Below are 27,256 nucleotides of genomic sequence, written 5' to 3'. Positions count from 1 at the left end.
CAGAAACTGACCCAGCTGCCTCCAGCTGTCGCTGAGACACCACACTGCCTTCCTCCCAAGTGCTGCACACGCGTTCAGTAGCCAGGTGGACAGAACTCATCTGGGCCGTGGCTGGCGTCTCGAAACCGCAGTACAGGTGCCTTCCGGCGTGGTGGCATCTAACGGCTCTTCCTTCCTCCCACAGATGAGGCAAGGAGCTTTCCTAGTGAACGCGGCCCGCGGCGGGCTGGTGGACGAGAAGGCCTTAGCGCAAGCCCTCAAGGAAGGCAGGATACGAGGGGCAGCCCTCGACGTGCACGAATCGGAGCCTTTCAGGTGAGCCTGGCGGGCTGCTGGCACGCGTGTTACCCCAGCTCCCGGCCTCACGCCAGGAACTCCCAGGGCCCACTTCTAGACCTGGCTGCCCCTGCCCCCACCGTGAACTTGGGGCACTTTCCCAGAGAAGCAGCTCCTTGGGCAGGAAAGGAGAGACCTTCTCCGGCCTCTGTCCTGAGGGCTATGCTGTACTTGAAGCGAGCGTGGGAGGGCCAGGGGGCCCCCGGGGGGAGGCAGAAGGCATCTGAAAGGAAGAAGAATGGTGTGTTGGTCAGCCGAGGCTTCCTCTGTCCCCTGGGCCATTGATTCTTAGAGACCGGTGGCCAGTCCTGCGTAGATGGTTCCTCCTCCGTTCTGAGTCCCTGATTACTCCTGACACCCCTTATAAGAGTCTTGATACGTTCTTAAACTCCCAGCCTTTAGGAGACATACTACCAAACGTTCCTCTACACAAGCCAAAGAGCCCATCCTCCACCCGGGCGGGAGCTCCCTTTTGACGAATAGGATAGGGGTTGATATTCACGTTTTCTCATTTGCTGCATTTTTGTACATTTGTCCAGCTTTGCTCAGGGTCCCTTGAAAGATGCACCGAATCTCATTTGTACGCCCCACACAGCTTGGTATAGTGAGCAAGCCTCACTGGAGATGCGGGAGGCAGCCGCCACCGAGATCCGCCGGGCCATCACAGGTGAGCCCTCCCTCTGCACCCCTTGCAGCCGGCGCCTGGCGTGAGCCCCACGGTTCAGGTGCTCCTGGTACCGGTCACACACACACACACACACACACACACACACACACGCACACGGGAGGGGTGACGGAGGCTTGCAACGGGCAGAGAGAGTTTAGGGATCAAGTTGATTCCATTTTGAACGAATTGACGCAGTTTATTCGAGCCCTGAACTGAATTTCAGACAAAACCGATTTCCTCTCTCATTGGCCATCATAAGCGTGCGAACTGCGGAGGGACCCCGAGCTCCTTTGTGCTCTGGCTGATGTCTGGGGTGAAGAGTTTGGTGTGTGGGCCCCGGAACACGGCACATTTTCTGAAACTCGGAGGGTCGGCCCTCTTATTATAAAGAGACTTTACAGTCAGACTACCGTCAGTTCAAACATTGTAGGTGGTTCTCGCCAGTACCAGCTACGAAGTAGAATATTTAACTCACTCCTTACAAAACACATAGGATTCTGGGACGCCTGAGTGGCTCAGTCGGTTGAGCACCCAACTTCGGCTCAGGTCATGATCTCACAGCTCGTGGGTTCGAGCCCCGCGTCGGGCTCTGTGCTGACGGCTCGGAGCCTGGAGCCTGATTCGGGTTCTGTGCCTCCCTCTCTCTCTGCCCCAACCCACTCGCATTCTGTCTCTGTCTCTCTCAAAAATAAACAAACATTAAAAAAAAAATTTTAAAACACATAGGATTCATTTTAATCATCGTGTTCCAGGTCGCATCCCCGAAAGCTTAAGAAACTGTGTGAACAAGGAATTCTTCGTCACAACAGCTCCCTGGTCGGTAATAGATCAGCAAGCCATTCATCCGGAGCTCAACGGCGCCACATACAGGTGAGGAGCGGGGTGGCATTGGCCGAGGCTGGAGTGCCGCTCAGGGGAGATGGGAGGAGAGTGGCATCAGCTACCCGACCTGAGTGCTCCCGGCATGATCTCTACAGTCCTTCGTCCCGATGCCCAATTTCTGTGGAGCAAACACAACTCTCGGATGCAGCCTCGAGTCCGGGCTCCTATTTATAAAGGGAGCAGGAGTGGGTCTGATCACTGCAAGAACCCCCATTGCATTCCAGGCCACTGCAAAACCAGAGGGCTTCTAGGTGAAAAGGTACCGGAAAGATTTTCAAGTGAAAGGGCATGTTGGTGACTCTTTCTGGTTTGAATCCTCTGGCCCAGAGCCTGGTGCTTTCGACTGGGGAGAGTGCCCGCAACACACGGGTTCTCAGTGACGAGAAAGCTTGGCCCGGGGCATGTGTGATGGAGGCAGTGCAGGGGCATCTGCTCCGGGGACACGAGCCACAGCCCCTTAGAAGGGAGCAGAATTTCACTGGTGGTCATTTCCCCTGGCTCTCTTTTCCCCGCCGTGCTGGGCTCACAGAATCACTGTTCCTGCTTCATAAAGGAGCCGCAGCCTTGAGCACTCCAGAAGGAAGTCTTGGTCTTGTTTACGGGAACGCACAGTTGCCCCATCCCTGGCAATATCCACATACCAGGCCAGATCACTCTCTCCTGGGAACCTGTCCCGTGCATCGTGGGGCGTGCAGCGGAGGCCCCGCCCTCCACCAGTGCCTCGCACTTCCCACCGGAATAACCGGAAATGGCTCTAGCTGTTGCCTAACATCCCCTGTTGCAAACCACCGCTCTAACCACCGGGGCCGGGGACAGAGAAACACAGCTCGTGTAGTGGGACCCACACATGCAGGCCCGGACTCGGGGGAAGTTATGCTGCTTTCTTCACGGTCTCCTGGCTTCCCCATCAGTGCCGGACCCTGGTTCCCGCTCCGCACTGTTGTCCTTTAGAGGCCACAGCGTTAATTCTTACTTTTGACAGACCGAGACCCCGTGGCCCCTCGGAATACTTCTGCTTGAGGGGCTGTCGCTCACAGGATCCTATTCACCCGAGTCTGGGATTTTTGAGCGCTGAACAGTTGTGACAGGCTACAGGAGGGGAGCCGGGAGTAAAGGGCTTGATACCTTTGAGGAGGAGGAGTCTTGGAATTCTAAAGCACCTGCCCCCTAAGTATGTTTCATCCTAGGGATGTTTAAATACACTGACTCACATTTGCCTAAGAACCGTATGTTCTGTAGGCGGCTTAATGCCACGTGTCCTTGCACACACAGCGACTTGTGTGCCCGCGACGTCAGATGGCCCATCACCAGCTCCCCTCTCCCCCTGCCGCTGTGTCCAGGCCACGACAGCACGGAGCTAGCTCGCCTAGGAGGCCACACTTAACTATCAAAGAGGACTTCATACTGCCTGTTGGCAAGTCATTAAAAGCATGGATGTGTCTTTTTTGTGCAAAGTATTTCCCAAATGTAGTACGGGCTGGTCCTGTTGTGTGACAGGAAGCTTCCAGATTGAACTAAACAGACTTCATTGCGAGTTAAACGTCCGCGCTTTAGATTTTTCACATAGAGGTCTCCTTGCGTTGGGGGTAAGGGGTGACAAAGTAACTCCTAAAAAACCAACCCGAAGCAGGCAGAGCCAAGAGCTTGGCCACTTCCAGCCCGGGACTCACTGGCCCTTTCTGTGTGTGCTCCTCAGATACCCGCCAGGCATCGTGGGCGTGGCTCCCGGAGGACTTCCTGCGGCCATGGAAGGGATCATCCCCGGAGGCATCCCGGTGACTCACAATCTCCCCACCGTGGCACACCCTTCCCAAGCTCCCTCTCCCAACCAGCCTACAAAACACGGGGACAATAGAGAGCACCCCAATGAGCAATAGCAGAGAATGACGAACGGTCATCCTTCAGATAAACCTGGGACCAAGAGACGGTGACAAATAGATGAACTAAGGAAAAGGAATCTGACCGTCTTTTTAACCGATTCCGGACACACGCCTCACTGATGTCGCAGTGTTACATACGAGCTAGACGCCGAGACGCGGGGAAGCAGAAGCTGTCGTCTGGTTACGGAAGCGCTGAAAAGACTAGGACGTGATTTATTAACGACCAACTTCTGTTATTGTGTGTTACGTTCTTCATCTGTGCATCAAATCACAAAGAATAAATAGATCTTTTTCCTTTATCAGCCCCTTGGGCACAGCAGGTCCTCAACACCTTGCTCTAGAATGTTGCATCTGAAGTTCCAAACGTCAAAATAAAAAATGCTAAGAGGAAATCCCCCTCCTATGACTCTAGTCCCTTCGGTCCGTGGGGGCTGGTGACCTCTTTTGCTAATAGGAAGATTCAGTTACTACAAGATGGGGAGGAGACCGTTGGCCTGTGTCACACAACCGCAAGCATAGGATCGAGGACCATACAGCCTCCTGTACAGAAGCCTCTCTCCCATCTGAACTGCATACTGAGCGGGCGAGTTGGTTGTGAAGTCAGTAATACCCTCTGATGATGCAAAAAAAAAAAAAAAAGAAAAAAAAGAAAAAAAGAAAAAGTATTAAGTTTCACAAGCTGTTTGTACTCAAATATATTTTCTCAGTTTCAGATCCTCAGCTATTTTATTGAGTGGAAAGTCTTGAGCTAAAAGAGTTCAAGAAAAATAATGTTGCATTTCCTTATGTCTCAGGAAACACTTTTTATGGTAACTTGTCAGATTGTCTATGAACAAACCCACTTTTTTAGACATTGATAAAGTCTTCTTTTCTTCACGTGATATTTTATACAAGAACACTTCAGGTGTGTTATTAGATGTGACTGATTTTAACAAATCCTATTAGATTTGTATCAACTAGTTACATGTTATATTCATAGTCTTTTGTGAATCATCGCCTTTTTGTTTAAAAGATGGCCTATTTTGAGCCTTTGTATAGGTACATTCCTGTTTTTGTGACAAAAAGAAAAAAAAAAAAAAAACCTTTAAAACTGTCCCAAACAGAAAAATAATGGCTATCGGAACTGTTTTGTTTTCGTGTGAGTCACCGTTCCTGTATTTGTTTATTGTAAAGGTGGACATATAGCGTTCAGTGCAGTTTTCAATAAAAAGTAATAAAAATTTGTTAAGTTCTGAAATTCAAGTACATCTCACCCATGTAAAAGTTCTCTACTTGAGATGTTTTAAAAGCAAATACATTTTCAGTCAGCCAGTTTCCGATTCCTGTTACTTCAGGCAGGGTTCAAAGATGAACAGTTTCCTTCTCTACCTATTCATAACCAGACTCAAGAATGCTGACGATCACCCGGGAAAAGTCAAAGCCTCACATTACGAAGCCCATCGCTATCAGATGATGCCATCCTTCAGATGGAACTAAGTCGATTCAAGAAACAAAATTGGTCAAGTTAGAGAGTTCTGCTTTTAATTTGCCCAAAAGCAAAATTACCTGGCTCAAGCATTAATGCAGGAAGGGAAGTGAATCTCAAAATCCTTTTAAATGATATTTACAAAGAAATGTTGCAAAATGGTAACATCAGTCATTTCCATCTGTTAAGAACTTAGATGTAAAGGATTTTCCTTCTTGACTAGCATTAAACCCCTTTGTACTCGTGGCCTGTGCAAGTACTAGTCGACCACTCCAGTCCAATTCCAGGTACCAAACTCCCTCTCGCTCCCTTCCCCTTAAGAAAAGGGTGTCTTCAAAGCCTCAACCTCCCTCACTCGGGTGAAGGTGGTGGTCCCATCTCAGCCCTCCCAGAAAAATCACATTAAAACAGCCTCCTCTGGACAGGCAGGAGCAGGTGGTAACTGACCCACCACCCCAAGAAACCCAATGGGAGCTGAACATCCTCGTCATAACCAGGATGTTGGCAACAAGGGCGTGACACGTGCACACGAGATTCCCCACCTGCCTAAAGAGAGCAGTGCTCCCTTAACACAAAGTCTGGGACACGGTGAGCCTAGAGTCGGAAACAAAAAGGCCGGTTCCAGTCCGTGGTGCACCTAGGTTTTGTTTAATTAGAACAGAAAACACCACACTGTATTCTCCCTAAAAAAACAAAACAAAGTTAATTCCATACAGTTCTGGTATTACTGTCCAGAGTCCACCAAGACGTGACCTTCGCGAAAGGACCGCGTACTCTCATCTTGGGATGACAGCCATGGCTATTGAATCGCTCAAGAGCTGAACCTAGCACTGACTCACCAACATTCTGGCCTCTTCTAGCCAATCTGCTGTGAAAACCATTTAAAGCCCTGTCCCTGCCTGAAGCCTAGGAAATGCAATCCTCTACCTTTCCCACAGGGAAGAACGCTGTACCTGTTAAACTAGGTGTGGTTAAATTAGGTGTGGTCAGGATCACTGATCATAAATAAATAAATAAAGAGGCACCTCAGGGGAAACCACTCAGCAGACCACCACACACAGGCTAAATACTGAGCCTATGCTTTCTGGACAGCACTGACTGCAGTGTAGACCATAGTGACTAGATGCTTCTCTCTCAAGCATTTCTCTTTGGCTTCTTCAATTGGGAGGGCAGTGTGCTTACCAGCAACTAGAACAGGATCTATGCCCACTGAAGAATTATTCCTACGTACGGAGAAAAGTTTATCTAGAGATGCTATGCTAAGTAGTCGGACAGCCTTCTAAAAAATTACTGACCAAAATGAAAGTAAACCATAGTCAATCTGTAGGAAAACATACCCACCTGGAACAGTGACATTTACCATTATTACATCACATTTCATTTATACGGAATCAAATTGCAAGAGTTTCCTGCAAGTTTGAGCATACAGCAAAAGTGATCCTTCGTTCTGGGAGTCTCTTTCAATGGACATTTCTGAGAGGAGAAAGAACTAAAAGGACATCTCCTGGGTGTTTTTCTATTTTTAGTATTCCAGCATCAAATTAGAGGCTGCGCACATTTCAAACACCATCTAAACAGAACTGAGAAGAAAAGTATTTAAAGGTTTCTCGCGGCCTTGTCATCAAAGGGAAGGAAGCGTGTGCAGGGGGAGGGGGGGTTCTCTCCAAATTCCTTTGCCACGTCAATAGTCTACAAAGTGCTTATCAGGACACGAAGTCTTTGTGCTCCTGAGATAGGTCTGAAATTTTTACCCAGTATTGAACATATACCTGAAGTGGTCAAATAATACTTTTCATAAAAAAATTTCTATCTAAGATTATAGTTTGAACTTTTAAATAAGAATGGCCACAATTAACCAACATGCACAAATTCTCAGACTGCTCTGAGAAATTCATTATACAATGCATTTACCACCTTACTGCATTTTTAAGTCTTTATTCTATGCTTAACTGATTCCCAATTAGCCCAAGCAAAGGCATGCCTCCCTAACACAATTGGCCGAAAGCAGAGCTGATGATAAAAGGAAGCACTCCAAAGAGCCTCTGCATGGCAATTTGGGAGAACATTGTCAACTGAATCAAGTGAGCGAATTTCACACAATTGACGTAGTCACGCATCACGCGTGGGCCTGCGCCCCGAGCGCTTCCCTGACATCCAGGGAGGAACTGTTCCCGAGGACACTGCCGTGTGGACTCTGGTGGAAGAACCCTCATTTTAAGGGCACTTTTCCAAACGAGTAAATGCCTGAATACCGAAAAGGGGCATATCAGGAGCTTTTAAAAAGGAGAAAATAATAGAAACCCAAACCCTTTCCAAAACAAGGGAATGACGTCTGTATGAAGTTCCCTCAATCCTTCCTTTCCTTCCTTGCAGTTTGTTCCTTGAAGATTTGGTTTCGTTTTATGGGGCACAACAGGAACTAAATTATTAATAAAATAAAAGCTTGTTTTTATTTTTACGTGTGGCTGTGGATAATCTGTACAAAAAGTTTCCAGATCGCTAATGAGCTCTAGTGAGACTCAATGTAAAGTGGATCTTTTAAGGTCGAAGTAGAATGTCGGGTTCTACTTAAAAAAGAAGATCTCAAAGGAACAGAGAGTCATCTGCCATGTGCTTTTGGAGGTGCCCGTGCTGAAAAAAACGTCTCGATAATATGAAGATGCTGGTACAACTTGTCCTATTACACAACTTCTTACACAACCACATGCGTTACATTTATAGACAGATTTACAATTTGAAAGGAAAAAAGTTCTGTCTTAATAAAATTAGGGTTTTTTTTTTCTTTTTTACAAACTGTAGTCCAAACAAAGGTCTCTGTCTCCTCACGCAGCAGATTCGTCGTCTCCACCGGGTGTGGACAAGAGACACCCTTCCCGGCAGGTCCAGCCACATCTGGGTCCCTCGGCGCCCCCCACTCCGCCGGGAGCGCGCACCACACTAGCTCTGGGGTCGCCGCAGAGCCGATACCCTGGTCTTCTGCTCTCGGGTCTTGTTTTCATTCATCTTCATCGTCGTCGTCTTCCTCTCCGTCAGACAGGGAAGTACAAGGCCGGATCTGTCTGTAGCGGTCAAGCCACTTCTCCACCATGTGCGTGACCAGCGGGTGGTTGCGCCGCCGAGAGCTCTTTTGCAGGGCCACCAGCACGCCGCCCTCGGTCACACAGCAGTCCAGCCACTCCCGGAGTAGCTTCTCCTGCTGCTCCTCGTTACCTAGCTTTTGGAGGGATGTGAAGAGGGAAGAGAGGATCACAGATCAGAGGCCTGCTAGGAAAAATGCATGGAAACATAGCTGGTGTGATTACTGATGAAAAGGTCAAAGCAACAAACTTCACGTGGTTTCAGCCTCTTGTCAATTTTACGATTAAAACCCAGTTTCCTATGGTTAAACAGAAAAACATCAGTGGCGGGGGCGCCTGGGTGGCTCGGTGGGTTGAGCGTCAGGGCTTTGGCTCAGGTCATGATCTCACGGTTCGTGAGTTCGAGCCCCGCATCGGCCTCTGTGCTGTTGGCTCGGAGCCTGGAGCCTGCTTCGGATTCTGTGTCTCCCTCTCTCTCTGCCCCTCCCCTGCTCACTCGTTCTTTCATTCATCCACTCTCTCTCTCTCTCTCAAAAATAAACATTAAAAAAAAAATTCAGTAGGAAAATTGGCAGAAAAAGACCTCGAGGGGAAGAACCATCTAGTAATAGGTTAATTTGTTTGCCAGAACAGGAAAAACCAAATGTTAACCTAATAAACCTATCGTGGCAAAGAAAAGGCTAGAAAAACAAAGTCTCAGCTTCAAACACATGACAAGGTAAGTTTATTCAGTATTTACAGAACGAAGTTATAAAAATTATGGTCTATTAATTTTTTTCTTAATGTGATTATAACAGTTTTATAATAATGACTAGTACATTAAATAAAAGACCAATAATTTTTGTAAGAATGCGTTTTCTGAGAGCGTTCTTTCTGCGCATCCTCACCATCACCCCTGCCTGGGTCTCCACCTCCCTCCACTCCCCACCCCATCTGCAACACCCTCCGACCTGGGCTCCCGCTCCCGCTCCCCCCGCTGCCCAGGCATCTCATCTCCACACGGAGCAGCTGGCGTTCCTCTACTGGGCAAGCTGGTTGTTGGCTTCCCAGCTTGCAAAGTCAAAGCCAAGGCTTTAAAAGGCTGCTGCTGAGCAAGCCCCTTGCCATCCCTTAGCCCTTCGACCCCCTCTACCTACCACCTTCATCCTCCCTATCCTGCAAGACTCCTCTTCCGGGTCTCGGGGGCAGGGTCACCTCCTCAGATGCCTTTGGTCACCACCCGATTAAACATGTTTTCTATGTATTTATTTATTTGAGAGAGAGGGAGACACAGAATCGGAAGGAGGCTCCAGGCTCCAAGCTATCGGCACAGAGCCCGATGCGGGGCTCAAACTCACGAGCCGTGAGATCTTGACCTGAGCCGAAGTCGGACGCTCAACCGACTGAGCCACCCAGGGGCCCCTGGTTACCACCCGATTTAAATCACCAGGCCCAAGTCCCCCGTTGTCCCCTCCCCCCGTCTTTCTACTTTTGCCCTCAGCGCGCCTCGCTACCTGAGAGGGAGGGTGCGGGGGCCTTCTGTCTTCACGTCACCGCTGAAATCTCCACGTAACACAACCCACCCCACAGCTGAAAAAAGGTAAACTTCGAAGTCCGGCTGACCTGTATTTACACAAAGGGACACTAACTACGGCCAAATCCGAAGCGTCCGCTGGCAGCACAGGGAACACCCCACGGGAGAGGTGTCCCGGGCCGGGCTGCGGCACAGACACTACTGGAGGAGCCAATGGGAGCGACGCGCCTCTCACCTCCTGAGCAGAAAGAAAGTGCACGTGCAGTAACTTCCTTTCGCTGTCCACCAGAGGCAAGAACGTGACAGTGACGTCGTCGTCCGTGTTCAGGTTAGCACCAGCACCTCGGTTGCCGTAGCCATCGTTTTCCATGGCAACCAAAGCAGAGAAGTGGCCCCTTGTATAGCCCAGAGCGATCGGACTTTTCCAACAAAAACTCTGTTCCCACAACAAAGGCAAATAAACACCTGGAGGGAAGAAAGACCAGCACAACAGGGTCATCGGGACTGGGCTGCAAAGCGTATCCTACAGAAGGAGACTTCTAAAATACAAAATACACTTGAGTAAGGGCTTACCTTGAAACCGAGTATATCCTAAAGTTTCTCCCCGGAAACTTTTATAATATTTCACTCCATAAACTATAATTGGTCGTCTAAGAATATGTGCAAGTACAAAAATGTGCGTCTGTTCCAAGCTTGCTCCAGGCTGTGCGGAGTAAAATAAAAAAAGTAATTTCTCTTTAAAACGTTCACTGCCACCCAGGAAAACTGATGTGCAGAGCACAGAGCTCCTCCCCGTCCGTGCGCTAGATCCGTTTTTTTCTTTTAAATAACACCGCCAAGCTAAGTGAGCATAAAATTCTGCAAATTCTTCCAACGCAATCATAAAGGAAATCTGCGAGGCGTACGTATACAGGTATCTTTCACTATCCAAACTCAAGAAGCCAACAGACTAGGGTGAATACTGATCACAGGAACAAAAGCCGCAGACGGCGAGGGATGCCCGGTGCACGGTGACCGCCCGCTGGGGAAGGTCCCTGCGAAACCCGCACCCACGACGAGGTCCTCCCCAAGGAAAAAGAGGAGCTGCTATTTCAGGCAAACTTAAACGCAGCACCGCCTAATTCAAGACGACTACACAGGCCCACCGCCGCTCTGACAACAAATGGGACAACACGTTTTCAGAAAGTACACGTCACAGCTGTAAAACAGCCACTGTGACAGAAGGTACTTCGTTCACAGGGTTCAAATAAATCACAGTGCTCTCTGCAAAGAAAAGGAATGCTCTCCTGTGTGTGTTTCTGAATGTTCCAGTTCGCTATACTGAACCTGCTTCGTGGAATAAAACTAGCTTGAAAGCCAGAACCCGAGAGGAACGACCATGCACAATTCATTTTTATGAAAGTTCATTCCCAAGTTAATTACAAATAGCTCCACCTGTTGGCCATGGCACCTCCCCCCGTGGGCCCGACAGCAGAGCACCGGGACCGGAGTGCCCGCCGCCCGCATGGTGATCTTCGTTAGGTGCCCCCTCGGACACGGAACTAGTAGGTAGATGAAACGGGCCTAATGCCACCTTTCTAAGAAGACGACATATATGAAGAGCAATCTGAAAAGGCTACGTCAGCCCTTACGATCATCACAGGACAACTTTCGTCTTGTCACTCAATGGAACTGCGAAACACACAGTAGCGTCTCTGTCCTGCAGGAGGACTCACGTATGGCCACCCAGCTGACAGACCACGGTCACGACCAGAAACCAAGGCACCCGCTGCCAAGCCAAGCACTCTTCTGCTCCTCCCAAGCCACCTGCAATCTGGCTTCCGCGTGTACATCAAGGGACTGAAGAACACGCAGCCAACTTCTCACGGAAGCAACACGCCTCGCGGCATTCTCACCTGGCTGGCAAGAGACAGTATGAATGCCCAGTCTTCTTGCCACTGTTCTTCCCTCAAGGAGAAATGTAAACCAAAGCTCTGAGAATACCACGATTCCCAATCTTTCCAACGTGTGTAAAACCTAAAACGGCAAGACAGTAAACAATTAGCCTTCTGTAAGCAGTACGTTCAATGTGCCAATCATTTAATGTAATCTTTAAGCAATTCATGTAAAGAGATGAACAATTTTATTAATTTTCCCCAGTTTGCCATTTATTTTCACATCAAAAATGCCTACGCTCTACCAGCAGACATCACGTAACATGTTCTCACCAGAACTTTAAACACTAATAATGAGATCAATTCATTTCAAATGTCTACTACTGACTGACGGAGTTCAAAAAGAAATAGAACATTCGGAATCATCTGAGATTGTGGATACAATCAAAGACACTACCATTTTACGTTAATGCATAGAACTCACTACTGGGTCACTGTGTAAACAACAGACTGGAAAATAGCCCACGTATTCACTAGGTGTATCAACATCGCTCCCAGAGCAAGGCCCTAATGCTCTTCAATTCGATGAAGGCTCAGAGAAGTGAGGAAAGTAGCAAAGAAGAATCTGAAACTAGCAGAGGTTGGTTCATGAGGTTTAAGGAAAGAAGCTATCTCCAGACATCAAAGTGCAAAGCGAATCAGCAAGTGATACAGAAGCTATGGCATGTCTTCCAGAGAACCTAGCCAAAATCACGAAGGTGGCTACACAAATTTTCAATGCAGATGAAACAGCATTCTACTGGAAGAAGATGCCATCTAGGACTGGTATAGCCAGAGAGGAGCAGTGCCTGGCTTCAAAACACAGGCTGACTCTCTTGTCAAGGGGGCTGATGCCGCTGGTGACTTTAAGTTGAAGCCAATGCTCACTGACCGTTCCAAAAATCCTAAGGCCCTTAAAACTGTGCTAAATATACTCTTGCTCTATAAAAAGAACAACAAAGCCTGGATAACAGTACGTCCATTTACAATATACTTTCCTAAATATTTTAAGCCCACTATTAATGCCTACCCCTCATAAAACTCCTTTCAAAATATTATTGCTCACTGACAACGCACCTGCTCGCCCAAGAGTTCTGATGGAGATAACCAGATTAATGTTTTCATGCCTGACAACACCATACCCACTCTGAACCTTATGATCAAGGACTAATTTCAACTTTCTAGGCATTATGTGAAGTAAGGCTACTGCAGCCATAGACACTGACTCCTCAGATGGATTTGAGCAAAGGAAACTGAAACGCGTCTGGAAAGGATTCACCATTCTGGATGCAATTAAGAACATTCCTGATTCATGTAAAGAGGTCAAAATAGCAACAGGAGTTTAGAAGGAGTTGATTCCAACCCTCACGGAGGACTCTGGGGGGCTCAAGACTTGCGTGGAGGAAGTTAACTGTACATGTGGTGGAAACAGCAGAGAACTAACTAGAAGGGGGGCCCGAAGACGGGACTAGGCTGCTGCCATCTTGTGACAGAATTGGAACGGACGAGGACTTGCTTCTCATGGATGAGCGATGAAAGGGTTTTTTGCAATGGAATCTAATCCTGGTGAAGCTGCCGTGAAGACTGTTGAAATGACAACAGAGTGATTTAGAACATGACAACCGTAGTTGATGCAGCAGTGGCAGGCTCTGAGAGGACGGACTCTGATTTTGAAAGAAGTTCTAAGAAAAATGCCATCAAATCACATCGCACGCTACAGAGAAACCATTCATGAAAGGAAAGGTCAATCGATAACTTCACTGGCGTCTTATTTTAAGAAACTGCCACGGCCACCCCGGCCTTCAGCAACCAGCACTCCAATCAGCTGGTAACCATCAACATCAAGGCAAGAGCCTTCACCGGCAAAAAGACTATGACTCACTCAAAGCTCCACTGATGCTCAGGGCTTCTTTTTTTTCTTTTTTTTTTTTTTTTTTTTTTTTTCAGACCTACTGCTATAGCACTGACTACGGACTATAGGATACTGTAAACATGAGCTTCTATATGCACTGAGGAAACCAAAATACTCCTTTGGCTCACTTTATTAAGACAGTCACTTTACTGCAGTGGTCTGGAACTGAACCCACGTATCTCTGAGGTATGCCTGTACGTATTATACGCTGAATCGGGAAGGTTCCAGGTTTGCCAGCCAGGGAGCTTAGTTTTTTTTTTTTTTTTTCAGGTGACTTCAGAGTTCTCCTCTATTGCATTATGTTTTGATCGATAATTTCGCTCTCAAGGAAATTATTCAGCTGCTCTCATTTTCGAATTCTCGAGAGTGCTTCCGTTCGGTACCGTTTACTGCACACTTACTATGTGTCACGCTATGGGAGGCACTACGTCTTCCACAATGAAACACAACAAAACCTCTGTTCTCAGAGTTTACATTCTAATGGACTTCACGTAATCCCTAAATACTGACAACAAAATTCACAACTAGTAAGTGCTCAAAAATTATATAGAGATACTAGGGTAATAAAGTTATTTGGAGTAAGGTCATTATCATTACTCTGTCAGCATTCAAGTAGGTGTAAGAGAAAAAAAGCACCTTTTCATTAATTTAAGTTTCTTTTGGCCTCAGTTTTCTCATGGAGACGATGTATATACAGAACCAAGAAGATATCGTAAGTCAAGTCAGTATAAAGCCAAACTATGAGTCACAAGCACCGTCGTCATTTCCACTGATTAATACCCCAGTGGGTGAATTTACAGTTCAAGACTAGTTATACACTTGACTGGATGACAGGGTAAAACAAAAACATATACAGGATCCCCCGCTATCTGAAAGTTCACTTTACGCCACTTCACTTTTATGAAAGACCTACATCAGCACCTGTTTTTGCCAAAACGAAATCTGAAGCGGATCTCCACGGCTACAAAATGGTCGCTGGATCTTTGCTTTGCGCCATTGCAAAAGCTGACAAAAGGTTTCACAGAAATGCTACTTTTGGATAGCAAGGAAAATCTGTATACATAAAGGGCATTTTTGAGATAATTGGAAGATGGGTTATGCACCGTACATTGAATTACAGGGTCATGGTTGATTTTTTTTTTTTTCAAGTTTATTTGAGAGAGAGCGCGCACGTGTGCACGCGTGAGAAGGGGAAGGGCAGAAAGGAGAGAGAGAATCCCGAGCAGGCTCCACGCCGCCCGCCTCAGGGTTCAATCTAAAGAACCGTGAGCTCATGACCTGAGATGAAATTAAGAGCTGGATGCCTAACTGACTGAGCCCCCCAGCTGCCCCACACTACTGATTTCCTTAGATGTGGTAATGAGGATATGGTTGGGTAAGAGAATATCCTTGTTCTTCAAAGATACATGCTGAAATACCGACCGGTACAAAGCATCGTGATGACTTAAACTCATGAGCAAAGGGAAGTGCTTACACATGCAGAGACGAAGCACACGTGGCTAACCATTAGCCATTGGGCAATCCAATGAAGGAACAGTGGGGTCTGTTGCACTGATTTTTTAAACTTTTCTATGGATTTCAAAATGTGCAAAATAATATGTGGTCTAAAGGCTATGTCCCTAAGGAAAAAAACCTCACAATACAATACCAACATAATCTTTTCAATATTAAACACAACTATGAAATCATAATACTTAAAAATGTGGGCAAAGACCTTATCACTATTTAAGGCTACTACTGCAATGTTAAATGTTTCTATGCTAAAGCTCAGCAAAAAGGTATAAAAGCCATCAAAATGTTCCAAATGTCTCAATGTACAAAGTCAAATTTTTCCTGCCTAGCTTCCACAGGAAATATAACAGGAGAAAACTATCCCAACACTGTAAGGAAATGACTCAGCAGGAGCATGCCTGGTTTTAAACAGGGAAGGGTGCCAGCTCACCAATGTGAACAGTCATGCAGGCTGTCATGCAGGGCTTTCCGAAGCACCGAGTCCTTGTCATAAATGCCCCAGGTAGCTTGTAGCACTGAATCAAGTAAGCAGTCTCCTGCGGTCCGGTTCCAAAGCGCATACAGTCGACTGTCCAAACGGGTAGCCAACTCCAAAGACCAGTTTATAATCGGAGATTCTTCTTCTAACTCTGTATAAGGAATTTAAATATCAAGTCCATTCTTTTTGTTTTTTTGTTTTTTAATGTTTATTTGGGGGGGGGGTGGGCAGAGTGTGGGCAGGGGAAGTACAGACAGAGAAGGAAACACAGAATCTGAAGCAGGCTCCAGGCTCTGAGCTGTCAGCACAGAGCCCAATTTGGGGCTCAAACCCACAAACCGCAAATCAAAGACTGAACGACTGAGCCACCCAAGTGCCCCAAAATAACATGTTTGTTTTCATGCCTATGCAATTCAGGACTATTCACTGGAGGAAAGAACCCACTCTGTAGATATATTAATAAGTTTATGTGTAATTTACTATTAAACAGGTAAATAATTTTGATCAATTGAAATATAAACCTTCTGAGTAGTGGAAACATCTTGTGGCTCTACAATATTTTTCTCAACTTTTCAGTTCTTTACAATTTATTTTCTAAGAATGTTTAATATGGAAATATACTCATTCTAGAACAGGAAGTAGAAAACCATGGTGAAACATTTTTATACCTTTATTCCCTGTATCACAGTTAAGAGCCATGAATAAGCATTCATAATTTTTTTTCCAGTTTTACCGAGATAAAATTGACAGAATGAACTTTTTTTTTTAAATGTTTATCTATTTTGATAGAGAAAGACCACGAGCAGCGGACTGGCCCGGTGGGGGATGCGGGGGGGGGGGGGGGGAGGTTGCAAGCAGCTCCATCTGCACGGTCAGCGCAAAGCCCAATGAGGGGACTGAACCCACAAACCATGAGATCATGACCTGAGCCAAAATCAAGAGTCGGACACCCAACCAACTGAGCCACTCAGGCACCCCGACAGAATGAATGAACATTTTTGACGTCACAATGTGACACTGAGGGACTTTACATTTTCAGTTAAAGTAAAAATAAAGCAAGTCAACCATGCAACTGAAGTGCTCCAAACTTTAGAAAACAAAGAGCTTAGGGAAATTAAACTAAATCACACTCATTAATCCCACACTTACCTTTCTGAACATCTCTATCGAGCACCTCATCAAATAATTTTTCTTGGACTGTTGGAGGCAAGTCTTCAATATCTACAAATCAAAAAACAGACTTAAAAGATTTTCTTACATTTCGTAACTTAATTTGATACCAGCATCGAACAGAAACTTCCTCTAAAATAACTCCCTTGTCAGTGAAGGCGGTCGGATAGCTTCTTTTAAAAACCATGCATAGGGGCCCCTGGGTGGCTTAGTCGGTTGAGTGTCCGACTTCAGCTCAGGTCATGGTCTCACAGCTCATGGGCCCGAGCCTGGAGCCTCCTTCGGATTCTGTGTCTCCCTCTCTCTGCCCCTCCCCTGCTCACTCTCTCTCTCTCAAAAATAAACATTAAAAAATATAGATTTTAAAAAACATGCATGTGTAATGTGTGTGCATACATGTAAAGTAAAATATTTTCTTTCTGTACTTCATTATCAAAACTGCTGTCTACCTAAAAATAATATAAAGTATATCTGGACCAATAATTGCATATAACTGTTGTCAAAAAGACAATACTGGTAAAGAAGTGTAAAAAGGGACCCTTGTGCACAGTCAGTGGGACTGTAAACTGGTGTAGCCACCACTTAAAACAGGGTCCTCAAAAAGTCAGAAGTATCATCTGATCCAGCAATCCCACTTCAGTGTGTGTGTGTGTGTGTGTATATGTGTGTGTGTATCCAAGTAAATGAAAACAGGATATCGAAAAGGTACTGAACCCCCATGTTTGTTGCAGCATTACTCACAACAGCCAAGATACAGAAACAACCTAAGTGTCCATCGATGGATGAATGAATAGTGATGTGGGGTGTGAATGTGTGTGTGTGTGTGTGTGTGTGTGTGTGTGTGTGTAAAATGACATGTTATGAGTGTGTAAAATGACATGTTATTATTCAGCCAGGTGAAAAAAAGAAATCCTACCATTTGCAACAACATGGATGGACCTTGAGGGCATTAGGTGAAGTGGAATTAGCCAGAGAAAGACAAGACGACAAAAAAAAAAAAAGTCAAACTCATAGAAACAGGGTAGAAAAGAGGTTACTAACAGCTTGGGCAAGGGAGGAAGATAAAAATTGGTAAAAGGGTACAAAAACTTCCAAGCTATAAAATGAATAATGTTGAAGACCTAAGGAAACACCATGGTAACTATTTAACACTGTGTTGTATAACTGAAATTTGCTAGGAGAAGTTACATGTTCTCATGGAAAAAAGATACATAAACATGGGATGGTGGGTGTGTTAATTAACTAGATGGGGGGAATCCTTTCACAATTTGTGCAAGGATGAAATCACAACAGACACGTTAAATATTTGACAAGTAAATGACAACTCTCTCTCATTAAAACTGAAATAAAAGGAAACAAAAGAGCAGGGCTATCTGATATTCAAGTTGATGATAATAGTAACCACCACATACAAATGTTTATCTGCCCTGGTCTCCCCACACTCTCAACCTCTGCCGAGGCCTACTGTTTTCAGACTTCAGAATCTTCTCATAAAAGCTAACGAACCATTAATTTTTGGCACACGGATCTCTGGTTCTGTCATCCTCCTCAAATTCTCTACGGTTTGTTCAGTTTGCTAATGGAGCAGTCTACAGTAAAAAGCATTCCCCTTAAAAATTCTTAAAAAAAAAAAATTTTTTTTAAGCTATTTTCAAGTCAGAGTAAAAATCTAAACATCACCAGAGTAAGCTTAAATACACAGAGTGCACTTCAAGCGAAATCTGATTTTAAAAGTCTTAGTGATGATCTCCTACCATTTGTACCCGCCCGTGTTTATGTCTATATAAAAGCTCAAGACACATAGAATCAAGATGGAAGCTTTATTTTAGAAACTTTTGGTGTTTGGTGCATTTATTCAACGCCAAATGACCAAAAGGATCCCGGAAGACACTTCCAACTGTCACTGAATGGAAAAATGAAGAGCTGCGTCCCAAACACGGTAGAAATTAACAGAATGAGTGAAGAACACAGTAATGACACTTCCAGAAGAAGGCCAGTATCTTCGATTCAAAAAATCTGACTCCACCCATCAAAAGCCCATGTTCTAATCCTATCTCCTGATACCAATAACCAATGCCTATGTAATTTTAAAATAGGCATGAATAAGAAAAAACAAGTACGCTGATAATATCCTAAAGTAAAACTGGAGAGAAAAATAAACGGCTAAAATGGATTTTTTGAAACCTCTAAGGCCCACACCGAAATCAGTGGTTATCAGCCGCTATCCTCCTACCAGACCCAAAGCTGAAGTTTTACAAGGAGCCCCCGACTGGTCGCTTCCAGGATACACGCAGTAGTCAAGCAATTTAAAATGCACACATAGTAGCTAAGTTACCTGCTTTAACAGAAACCACTCCACTCACACACAACAAAAACAATTATAAGGGAGTGAACATTTCTTTTCACACTGAAATTTGGAGTTACCTGCTGGCAACGTAAATGTTACAAGGTCAGTGAGAAAATAGCAAGCAAAATCCCCCTTTCTCTGATGAAGAGAGGCAGCGATCTCTCGCCGGATCTGCTCTGTCAGTTCGGGACACACCATGGCAGGAATACACTTGGCTGCTTGTTGAGACACCTTAAATACAAAAGAAACTTTCCTCTGCATCTCATTTAACATTAATGTAAGCAGAAAACAACAGTATTTAAAAGAAATGACCAAACCTTCCCCGTAACTCAGGGTGTTGTTTTGTTCATTTTAAAATAGATTAGGCACTATTTCCTCACCAGTGGAAGTACGGTTCAGTACAACTTTCCAGGAGGAAACTTACTTCTTAGGAATTTCTCCCAAGGAAATAAAATTTATGTAAAATGGTGTTGTTCACAAAGGTTCATCCTAGGGAGAGGGAGGGAGGACAGAAAACCACCTAAGTAAAACTAAGCATCATGCCCCCAATAAAAGCATTCTTAAAAAACGGGAAATTCCAGCTCATGGAGAAAGAGGAAAGTGCAAACACTCTTCTCCCGCTGGGTTAAGTAAGAATATTTCAAGTACCCTGACGTGGAATAAGGAAAGCATGACATTTTTGAAGGGTTAGTTCCCACTGACCTCAAATCCTTCCCCATCTGTTATAATTCTGAATATGTAAAAGAGCAGCTGGCTTCTCTAAGTGTGGAAGAGACAGCAAACATTCGAAGTCTAGCCCGAAAGGAATGAAATGTGAGCACTGATGTAGGTAGTGAGCACCCCGACAGAGAACTTCCAAACAAGGAGATGGCTAGAACCTTCCTTTTCTTTTTAATGATGGATAGCCACAAAAGCAGCAGAGATATTTTACATTTAAGCCGCATGCCTTTGTGGAGCTCAGAAACTCGGCATACAGAGTTTTGAAATCAAAGGTGAGTGTCTTCTACAGAGGAAGGGAGTCTGGTGCGAATCCTGTGTGAGCCAGTCACCAGACCACAACCACTGACCTCTGACCTGGACAACCTGCCCAAACGAACGTTTCCAGTCACAAGTGGGGTCTGGAGCAGATCTGCCAATAAGCCACTCACAGTTTGGCCAATAATGTCATCTACATATGTGGGGACGATGAATTGTAATTTTTATTAAGGTAAGTGAACAGGGTCTCGAAAACCCTGCATACCCAACACAAGCATCAGACATCGTATTCTGAAAAATCCTACATGAAAATTCAGTGCTTCTAAATTTTACTGGCCAGGATTACCAGTAACAATGAAATTCTTACTACCTCTTAACTCCATAAATCCAAACATTATGTGACACTCCAATTATGGAAAATGAAGTATCAAATATTTTCAGAATATAACGATTTCTCAAGTAACAGTTTAAATGGATCCCAAAATAAATTCAAAACCAGCTGATTCTAATCTGCTAGTCCTCTGCCCTGTTCCAAACCCTGGGACGGTTTCTTCAAAAACAAGCTGATCTGTGATGTGAAAACTGCGACCACCCCGCGTTCCTGGAAGGGGAACCCTACAGCGGGGGGGGGGGGGGGGGGGGGGGTCACGCATCCTCCTCCCATTGCCGTCCTCCAGCCCCGGACCCTGTCGCCTACCCCTTGGTCTCCTAGCCTCTTCAACCCTATCTCCTGAGGCTAGTAATTCTTAACTTCGAGTGCGTGAACTTGTTGGGAAGGATCTGTGAACCTAAATGTTCATTAAATTTAATAAACCTTCATTTTCACTAACCGCTGGCCTAGATTTAAAATGCATTCCCTTCTATGTCACAAAGCTAATATTCTGAAAAACTACTATTTCAATATAACTGGTTTCCTTTGTGATCTTTTTTATTTTATGCATTTAAAAACAGTACTTTGAAAGGGAGCCCACAGATTCCACCACACTATCAACAGAGTCTATGGCCTAATATCCAGTTAAAACCCCTGCCTCACATACATATCCCCAAAATATAATGTTCTCCTGTTCTCATTCCCCAAAGTATCTGGCTCTGTCCTCTCTCTGCAGACACCTCCCTAAGTCCAATCTCCCTACTGGCCCTTTCGGTGACGTCCTCCAGAGTGTCTATTCCACTGAGACTAAATTCCACAACAATTTGGTTATTTCCCTGGAAATCCACCCCCCCCCCCCTTCCACCTCTCCCACAGTGCACCAGGGTTGGTCTCTGTGTCCCAAATATGGCAAAAAAGATGGTATGTCACTTCCTAAATTAGGTTGTATCTAAAGGACACTGAAGCTTCCATTTGGATCACAGGCGCGCGCTTGGTCTCTCAGATCACTTGTTCTGGGTGAACCCTGTCCTATGGAGAGGCCCGTGTGACAAGGTTAGAAGCCTCCTACCGACACCCATGTGAGTGTGCCTGGAACCAGATCCTCCAGCCCCATCAAGGCTTTTGACAACGGCAGCTCTGAACATTTGACTGTAACCTCACGAGAACCTGAGCCAAAATCATTCGGCCAGGCTGCTCGTGGACTCTTCACCCTCCGGAACTGTGGGAGAAAACAGCGGTTTGTGGACTAAAGCTTAGCAAAGTTGAGGTGCTCTGTTAGGCAGTAAATAACAAATACCCTGGGGCTCTAGTGCCTTCCCACTGTTAGTCCCCAGAGTGCTCTTAGGAGGCCAGGGCTTACAACAGCCCTGCAACGTTCTCAGCCCTCTACTAGCCTGAGGGCTCGGAGCCCAGAAACCCCCTACAGACTTGAGCCTTGGTTCACAGCTGCCCTCTCCATCCAGTCTCCTGCCACCACCAGCAACTACTGCTCCAAACACTGACTCTGCCAATATACAACGCAAATGTAGCCAGACCTCAGATACCACAGGAAGTACCTCTAACTGTCCCATCCCCTGTTCCAGAACACTGGTCCTTCTAATCACATTGCTGCTTTTCAAACTGTCCCTTCCCCTAACCTATCTGCAGTAGGCCTGCCCCCTGTTTACACCGTGGCTATCTCTCAAGCCCTCCCCCCTCCTCTATCAATCAGGTGCCTCTGGTGTCACCTGACCCTCACCACACTAAACAATGGCTAGCCATCTCAACCGTGTTTCCAGGTAACCTTCATAGCCCTTGATTCCCCCCCCCCACCTCAGTGCTTTGTACACAATGGTTCCCAAATACATACAGACAAATCTGAGTATGTAAATATGTATAAGCGTACCAGAGAAGACCTATACTGACAAAAATCACAATCTACAACTGATCTGACTCTCTCCACTTTTTCTCCATTTGCCTTATAATTAAAAGAATTACCTGCACAATGTGGTCGCATCCTGAATCGTTCATTTGCAATCATTTGTGACATCTGTATCGTTATCTAAGGCCAAAAGCTCAGAAGCAACTTGATCCCTCCCTCTCCATTACTCCTCACATCCAGTCTGTCTCCTTGATCCTGACTCCATCAGCACCAGCTCTCTCAAATGGACCCACTTCTTTGCACTCCCGTAAGGGCAGAGCCCTCGAAAGCATCACACGGTGCCCTTCTAACGAGGCTTCCACTCTCCAATCCACAGCAGCCAAAACACCGATCTGGTCACTCCCAAGGCCATGCTGAGCAGCTCTGCAAATTCCTGAGCTCACCACAAACACCACCACCAGGGCCTCCAAATAAACGGTTTCCTCAACTCCCTTCTCTCCTCCACCCACTTACAAGGCTAAGTACTTCTCCTCCTTCAGACCCCCACTACAGTGTTACCTGCTCTCCATGAGAAGGCGAGATACCCCGAAAGACTTTCTCAGGTACTCCCACAGCACTTGGCATTCGTATCTATGCCAACACACTCTATACAGAATGACTGTATAGCGTTTATTTTTCTCTACTTTTCTGGAGACTCGGTAAAGGAAGAGCCAGTGTCTTCCCAATTACATCCCTGTTTAACACAGTGCCTGGCACACAGAAGGTACTTGATAAATATCAGGTGAATGAAATGAATGAAAGACACATCCTACCATTTTTTTAATCCAAGAGAGGATTCAGATATCGTGGCAAAATGTCCCGTTTTTAAAACATACACCCTTGGGGCGCCTGGGTGGCTCGGCAGGTTGGGCGGCCGACTCCGGCTCAGGTCACGATCTCACAGTCTGTTAGTCTGTGAGTTCAAGCCCCACGTCAGGCTCTGTGCTGACAGCTCAGAGCCTGGAGCCTGCCCTGAGTTCTGCGTCTCCCTCTCTCTCTCTCTCTGCACCTCCTCCACTCGCACCCTGTCTCTCTCAAAAATAAATAAACATTAAAAAATTTTTTAAAAATAAAAATAAAACATACACCCTTAAGAATTATATGCTGCTGAAGTCTCAAGTTTATAAAGGGAGTAGAAAAATCTAAAACATTTAAGAACAGTTTAGAAAACCATTACATCAAAAATGAAAACTAATGAACACGGTTCCTTCATGTAGAACAATGTTTAACCAAAATGGCCATACTCACCTCTGTAAGCAATATTGCTAGCATGTCCTGCCTCTGAAAACGTATAGCCAGATGTACAAGGGTATAGCCAACATCAAAAGCAGAAGGGCGGTTCAGCAAGCGCACTTCGTCCGCAGTGAGCTGCCGCGCAATGTCCCCTCCTGATGACTTATATGCTTCTATAGCAGCTAGATCACCTTCTACAACCCCTAGAACAAACATCAAGACAGAAAAGAGTTTAACGCTATTTTCCTTCAAAAGGCATATCCTGTTACATTCACTCTAAACCCTTCTAAGTATTTCTCTAGGATTCCTGGACCCTGGGGCAACATTTAAATGTCCTAAAAGAATAGTAAAGAAAACTAGTGAATTCCTGTCTAATTTCTTTCCAGAACCAGAACTACCTACTTAGGTACTTACCTTCACATCAGTGCTGGCTCCAGGCTCTGGTGAGGTTTTGAGGAATCATTAGAATGTATTAACTGGATCAAAGATCAGTATCTTAGTATGAGAAACTAGACTTTACAGAAGACACAACAGGTTGTGCTCCTGCCTCTGCAGAAGCCAAGGAGACAGGGATGTGCTTCCTGTTGGCTCTGGGCTCTCCCGCCCTTCACACTGCAATTCTCTAACCTGAAACAGATGCAGAGCCTTCCGTACTGCTGTTAGCTTCGAAACAACTCAGAGCAATTAATTAAAACCATCTTTTTTTTTTTTTTAATATGAAATTTATTGTCAAATTGGTTTCCGGACAACACCCAGTACTCATCCCAAAGTGAGCAACATTTTGATTTCAGAACCTCTCATAGCCAAGTCTTCCTTACAGTCATTAAGTATCGATACAGTAAAACTTGAAACAGATGAGTTAGAACAAAAATATGCTAAAAGGAAACATTACAAATCAGTTGGGGGACAGAGATGAAACAACTATCACTTTGTCCAAATCCATAAAGAACTTTCTGTTCCCATGAAACACAAATTAATCTTAACACAAATTAATGTTAAGATAGTAATCCTATTTAGTAAGCAGTACAGTACACATCTATGAATAATAAACAGCCTTGGCAAAAAAATAAAGGTGTAGGTAAAGCTTCAATTTACCACAGTGTTGCGCACACACGCACACACACACACACACACACACACACCCCAAGACTGTAGGAACAAGTAATTTTTTTTCCATTGGATGTTCTTTCCTGCTTTGTCAAAGATGAGTTGGCCATACGTTTGTGGGTCTAGTTCTGGGGTTTCTATTCTATTCCATTGGTCTATGTGTCTGTTTTTGTGCCATGTAGGAACAAGTAATTTTAAGTGCTTCCTAAGTTACATCATGAAAAATTTGTTGGGTACAATGCTAAAACTAGCTAAAAATATTCATAGCATATTCTTTAAAAGCATTTTTTTTATTGTCATCTTGAATTGGAGAAATAGGAACTATTCCTTGGAGAAAAACAGACTGGTACAATGCAACAATTTCTCCCAGTTATTAAAAAGAGCAAATCTTGGGGCGCCTGGGTGGCTCAGTTGGTTAAGCGGCCAACTCTCGGTTTCAGCTCAGGTTATGATCCCACGGTCGGTGAGTTCGAGCCCTGCATCAGGCTCTGTGCTGTCTCCCCTCCCTCCCTCCCTCTCCCCCACTCCCTCCCTCTCCCTCCCTCCCCCAAAAATAAACATTTAAAAAAATAATTTAAAAAAAAAAATAAAAATATCAAAGCTTTAAAATGATAATTCCCACGTTCCCTGAATGCCCATGACACACAAAGCACTATGCTAGGCAGTATGAGAAGCACAGACAGTAAAAAAGGATTCCTATATTCCAAACAGCCCTTTATCATCACATCTGTGGGCCATAAAAGGCCAGCTTCAAAAGTTTTCAGACTCTGCCGTCAAAGACCCTTTCTGCAAATCTAGACCCACTCTCCAGAAAAAGGACACCATGCTGCCAACACACACATTTTTCAGGTGAAGAATCCAAGGTATCAAATGAGAACACCTCCTTACAGGAACTTTTATTTTCTCAGCAACGTAGGTCGATCCCTTCTTCAACAGAAACACCTAAGTGCAGCTGTAACCCCCCACCTCCACTACAGAAGGGGCTTTAAAACACCCTCAGGAGGCACAGTGCCCTACAGAAGTCATCAGGGTTACAACGTGATACGGCTGGCATGAATCTTCTCCAAAGGGCGAGCCTTAAGAACAGACACAGAAATCCTACTTGAAATAAAAAACAAAACTACAGTTATCAAGTACACAAAAAACTAAAATTTCTGCTTAACTTGTGTTAGTGAACAGATGAGAATCATCAAAGAAAGCTTGTAACCTTTTCAATACTTTAATGTCATTCATCTTTTTAGAACCAAATATGCCCTAGGCCATTTCCTTTTGTGTATATATTACCTCCTTGTGAAGGCGACTACTTTTCACTCGAGTCCTAGTTTCCAGGTGCCTGCAGAATCACTCCACCTTTTACAGGTTTTAAGCTTTAGCCTAAGAAGATATAAGTTTATAAAGTTTCTTTATAGGACATAAGAAATGTTCTAAGCTCTGCCAAAAGCAACCCAAGGACCACAAAGACAGAACAACAGACGTGAAAAGATAAAGAGGAAGCCCTGCCTGGAGCACGTACACGCGCCCGGTCAGGCGCGTGTGCACACACGCACAGTTCCGTTCCCCGCCGATGAAGGTGACTGCCAACCAACTCGGTTCTCCTGGCTGCAGGCAGGCAGGGTCTCCGCTATTCTAGCTAACTCACCGTGCAGCTGACATCTAGAAGAACCTCCCCTTAGAAATTCTTGCTTAAGAATTCATTTCCTCGCTAATGTTTCTGAGGGACTTCTGTAATTAGAAACTAGCATAATCAAAGGGGGGGGGAGGTACAGCGCGCTCTGGGATTATGATTTACAGCATCTCCCGATCAGCCTTCAGAGTGTTGTTTTTGGTTTTTTTAAATATAAACAGAATGTCAAATAGTGCAATGCACGGTATAGCAACTCTATTTCAATCATGCGGATACATACATACACACAAGACCAAGACTTCTATCTGCCCTAATCCAAATACCAAAACAACTCCTTCCGCCAGCCCCCAACCGCCCACTGAAGTGCAGACCGGGTGCTGCCGCTCCTCAGCGCGCCCCCCAGCACGAAGTACACCCAGGAGGGCAGGAAACAGGAATGAAGAGATTAGAGACTTTGTTCTCTATATTCTTCACAGCACAAAATCCTCCACATCTTCTAGAACACGAAAAACACAAATTTAAGTATAGGCACAAAGTAATGTTTTGAAGAAAAATATTTTATTATCTAATGTTTGGGGAACAAAGGATTCCATTCTTGTCATTAACCGTAATAAAGAACTCACAGCTTCAGTTACCGGTGAATTTTCAGCTACAAACATGAGTACCGTTACTACAAATTTCATGAGACTGTCACTGAACTGTCCAAATTTGGGGACTATCTTTATGACACATTGTTCAAGGACAGCTACCGATTGAAGTTTAGACAGTTTCTTGACAGATGGTGAAGTTTTCACTGTAAACGGGATATTTAAAAGGATCTGGCCCATACTCAGATCATGTAAAGTTTTAGCTACCAAATGTTTTCTACTTAGGGGGAAAAAAGTATCCGATTATA

The 27,256-nt window shown here is 45.1% G+C and overlaps 2 protein-coding genes across 11 annotated transcripts in view; one reads left to right on the top strand and one right to left on the bottom strand.

The window, feature by feature from the left end:
• CTBP2 (C-terminal binding protein 2) overlaps positions 1-4,988 on the top strand; it is a 158,891-nt gene extending 153,903 nt beyond the window's left edge. For all 7 annotated transcript variants that reach the window (XM_023241068.2, XM_045040804.1, XM_023241069.2 and 4 more), the window contains 4 exons: positions 185-315; positions 876-1,003; positions 1,756-1,873; positions 3,582-4,988. In XM_023241068.2, coding sequence (XP_023096836.1) covers positions 185-315; positions 876-1,003; positions 1,756-1,873; positions 3,582-3,762 — 558 coding nt within the window. In that variant the 3' untranslated portion in view covers positions 3,763-4,988. The remainder of the gene's footprint in view (positions 1-184; positions 316-875; positions 1,004-1,755; positions 1,874-3,581) is intronic.
• Positions 4,989-5,264: 276 nt separating this feature from the next.
• The window catches only part of ZRANB1 (zinc finger RANBP2-type containing 1), a 62,962-nt gene continuing 40,970 nt past the window's right edge, over positions 5,265-27,256 (bottom strand). For 3 of the 4 annotated variants that reach the window (XM_023241071.2, XM_003994501.6, XM_045040805.1), the window contains exons 3-10: positions 23,646-23,833; positions 19,230-19,383; positions 16,785-16,856; positions 15,588-15,786; positions 11,716-11,836; positions 10,394-10,523; positions 10,056-10,285; positions 5,265-8,444 (exon numbers count right to left, since the gene is read on the bottom strand). In XM_023241071.2, the coding sequence (XP_023096839.1) occupies positions 8,226-8,444; positions 10,056-10,285; positions 10,394-10,523; positions 11,716-11,836; positions 15,588-15,786; positions 16,785-16,856; positions 19,230-19,383; positions 23,646-23,833 (1,313 nt within the window). In that variant the 3' untranslated portion in view covers positions 5,265-8,225. Of the gene's footprint in view, positions 8,445-10,055; positions 10,286-10,393; positions 10,524-11,715; positions 11,837-15,587; positions 15,787-16,784; positions 16,857-19,229; positions 19,384-23,645; positions 23,834-24,044; positions 25,211-27,256 lie in introns of those variants that run through there. The other variant, XM_019813968.3, reaches the window with a different exon arrangement.

The sequence above is a fragment of the Felis catus genome, chromosome D2, assembly GCF_018350175.1.
Source record: "Felis catus isolate Fca126 chromosome D2, F.catus_Fca126_mat1.0, whole genome shotgun sequence".
Taxonomy (NCBI): domain Eukaryota; kingdom Metazoa; phylum Chordata; class Mammalia; order Carnivora; family Felidae; genus Felis; species Felis catus.
Note: the sequence above shows the minus strand (reverse complement) of the source record. Positions and strands in the feature narration are given on the sequence as shown.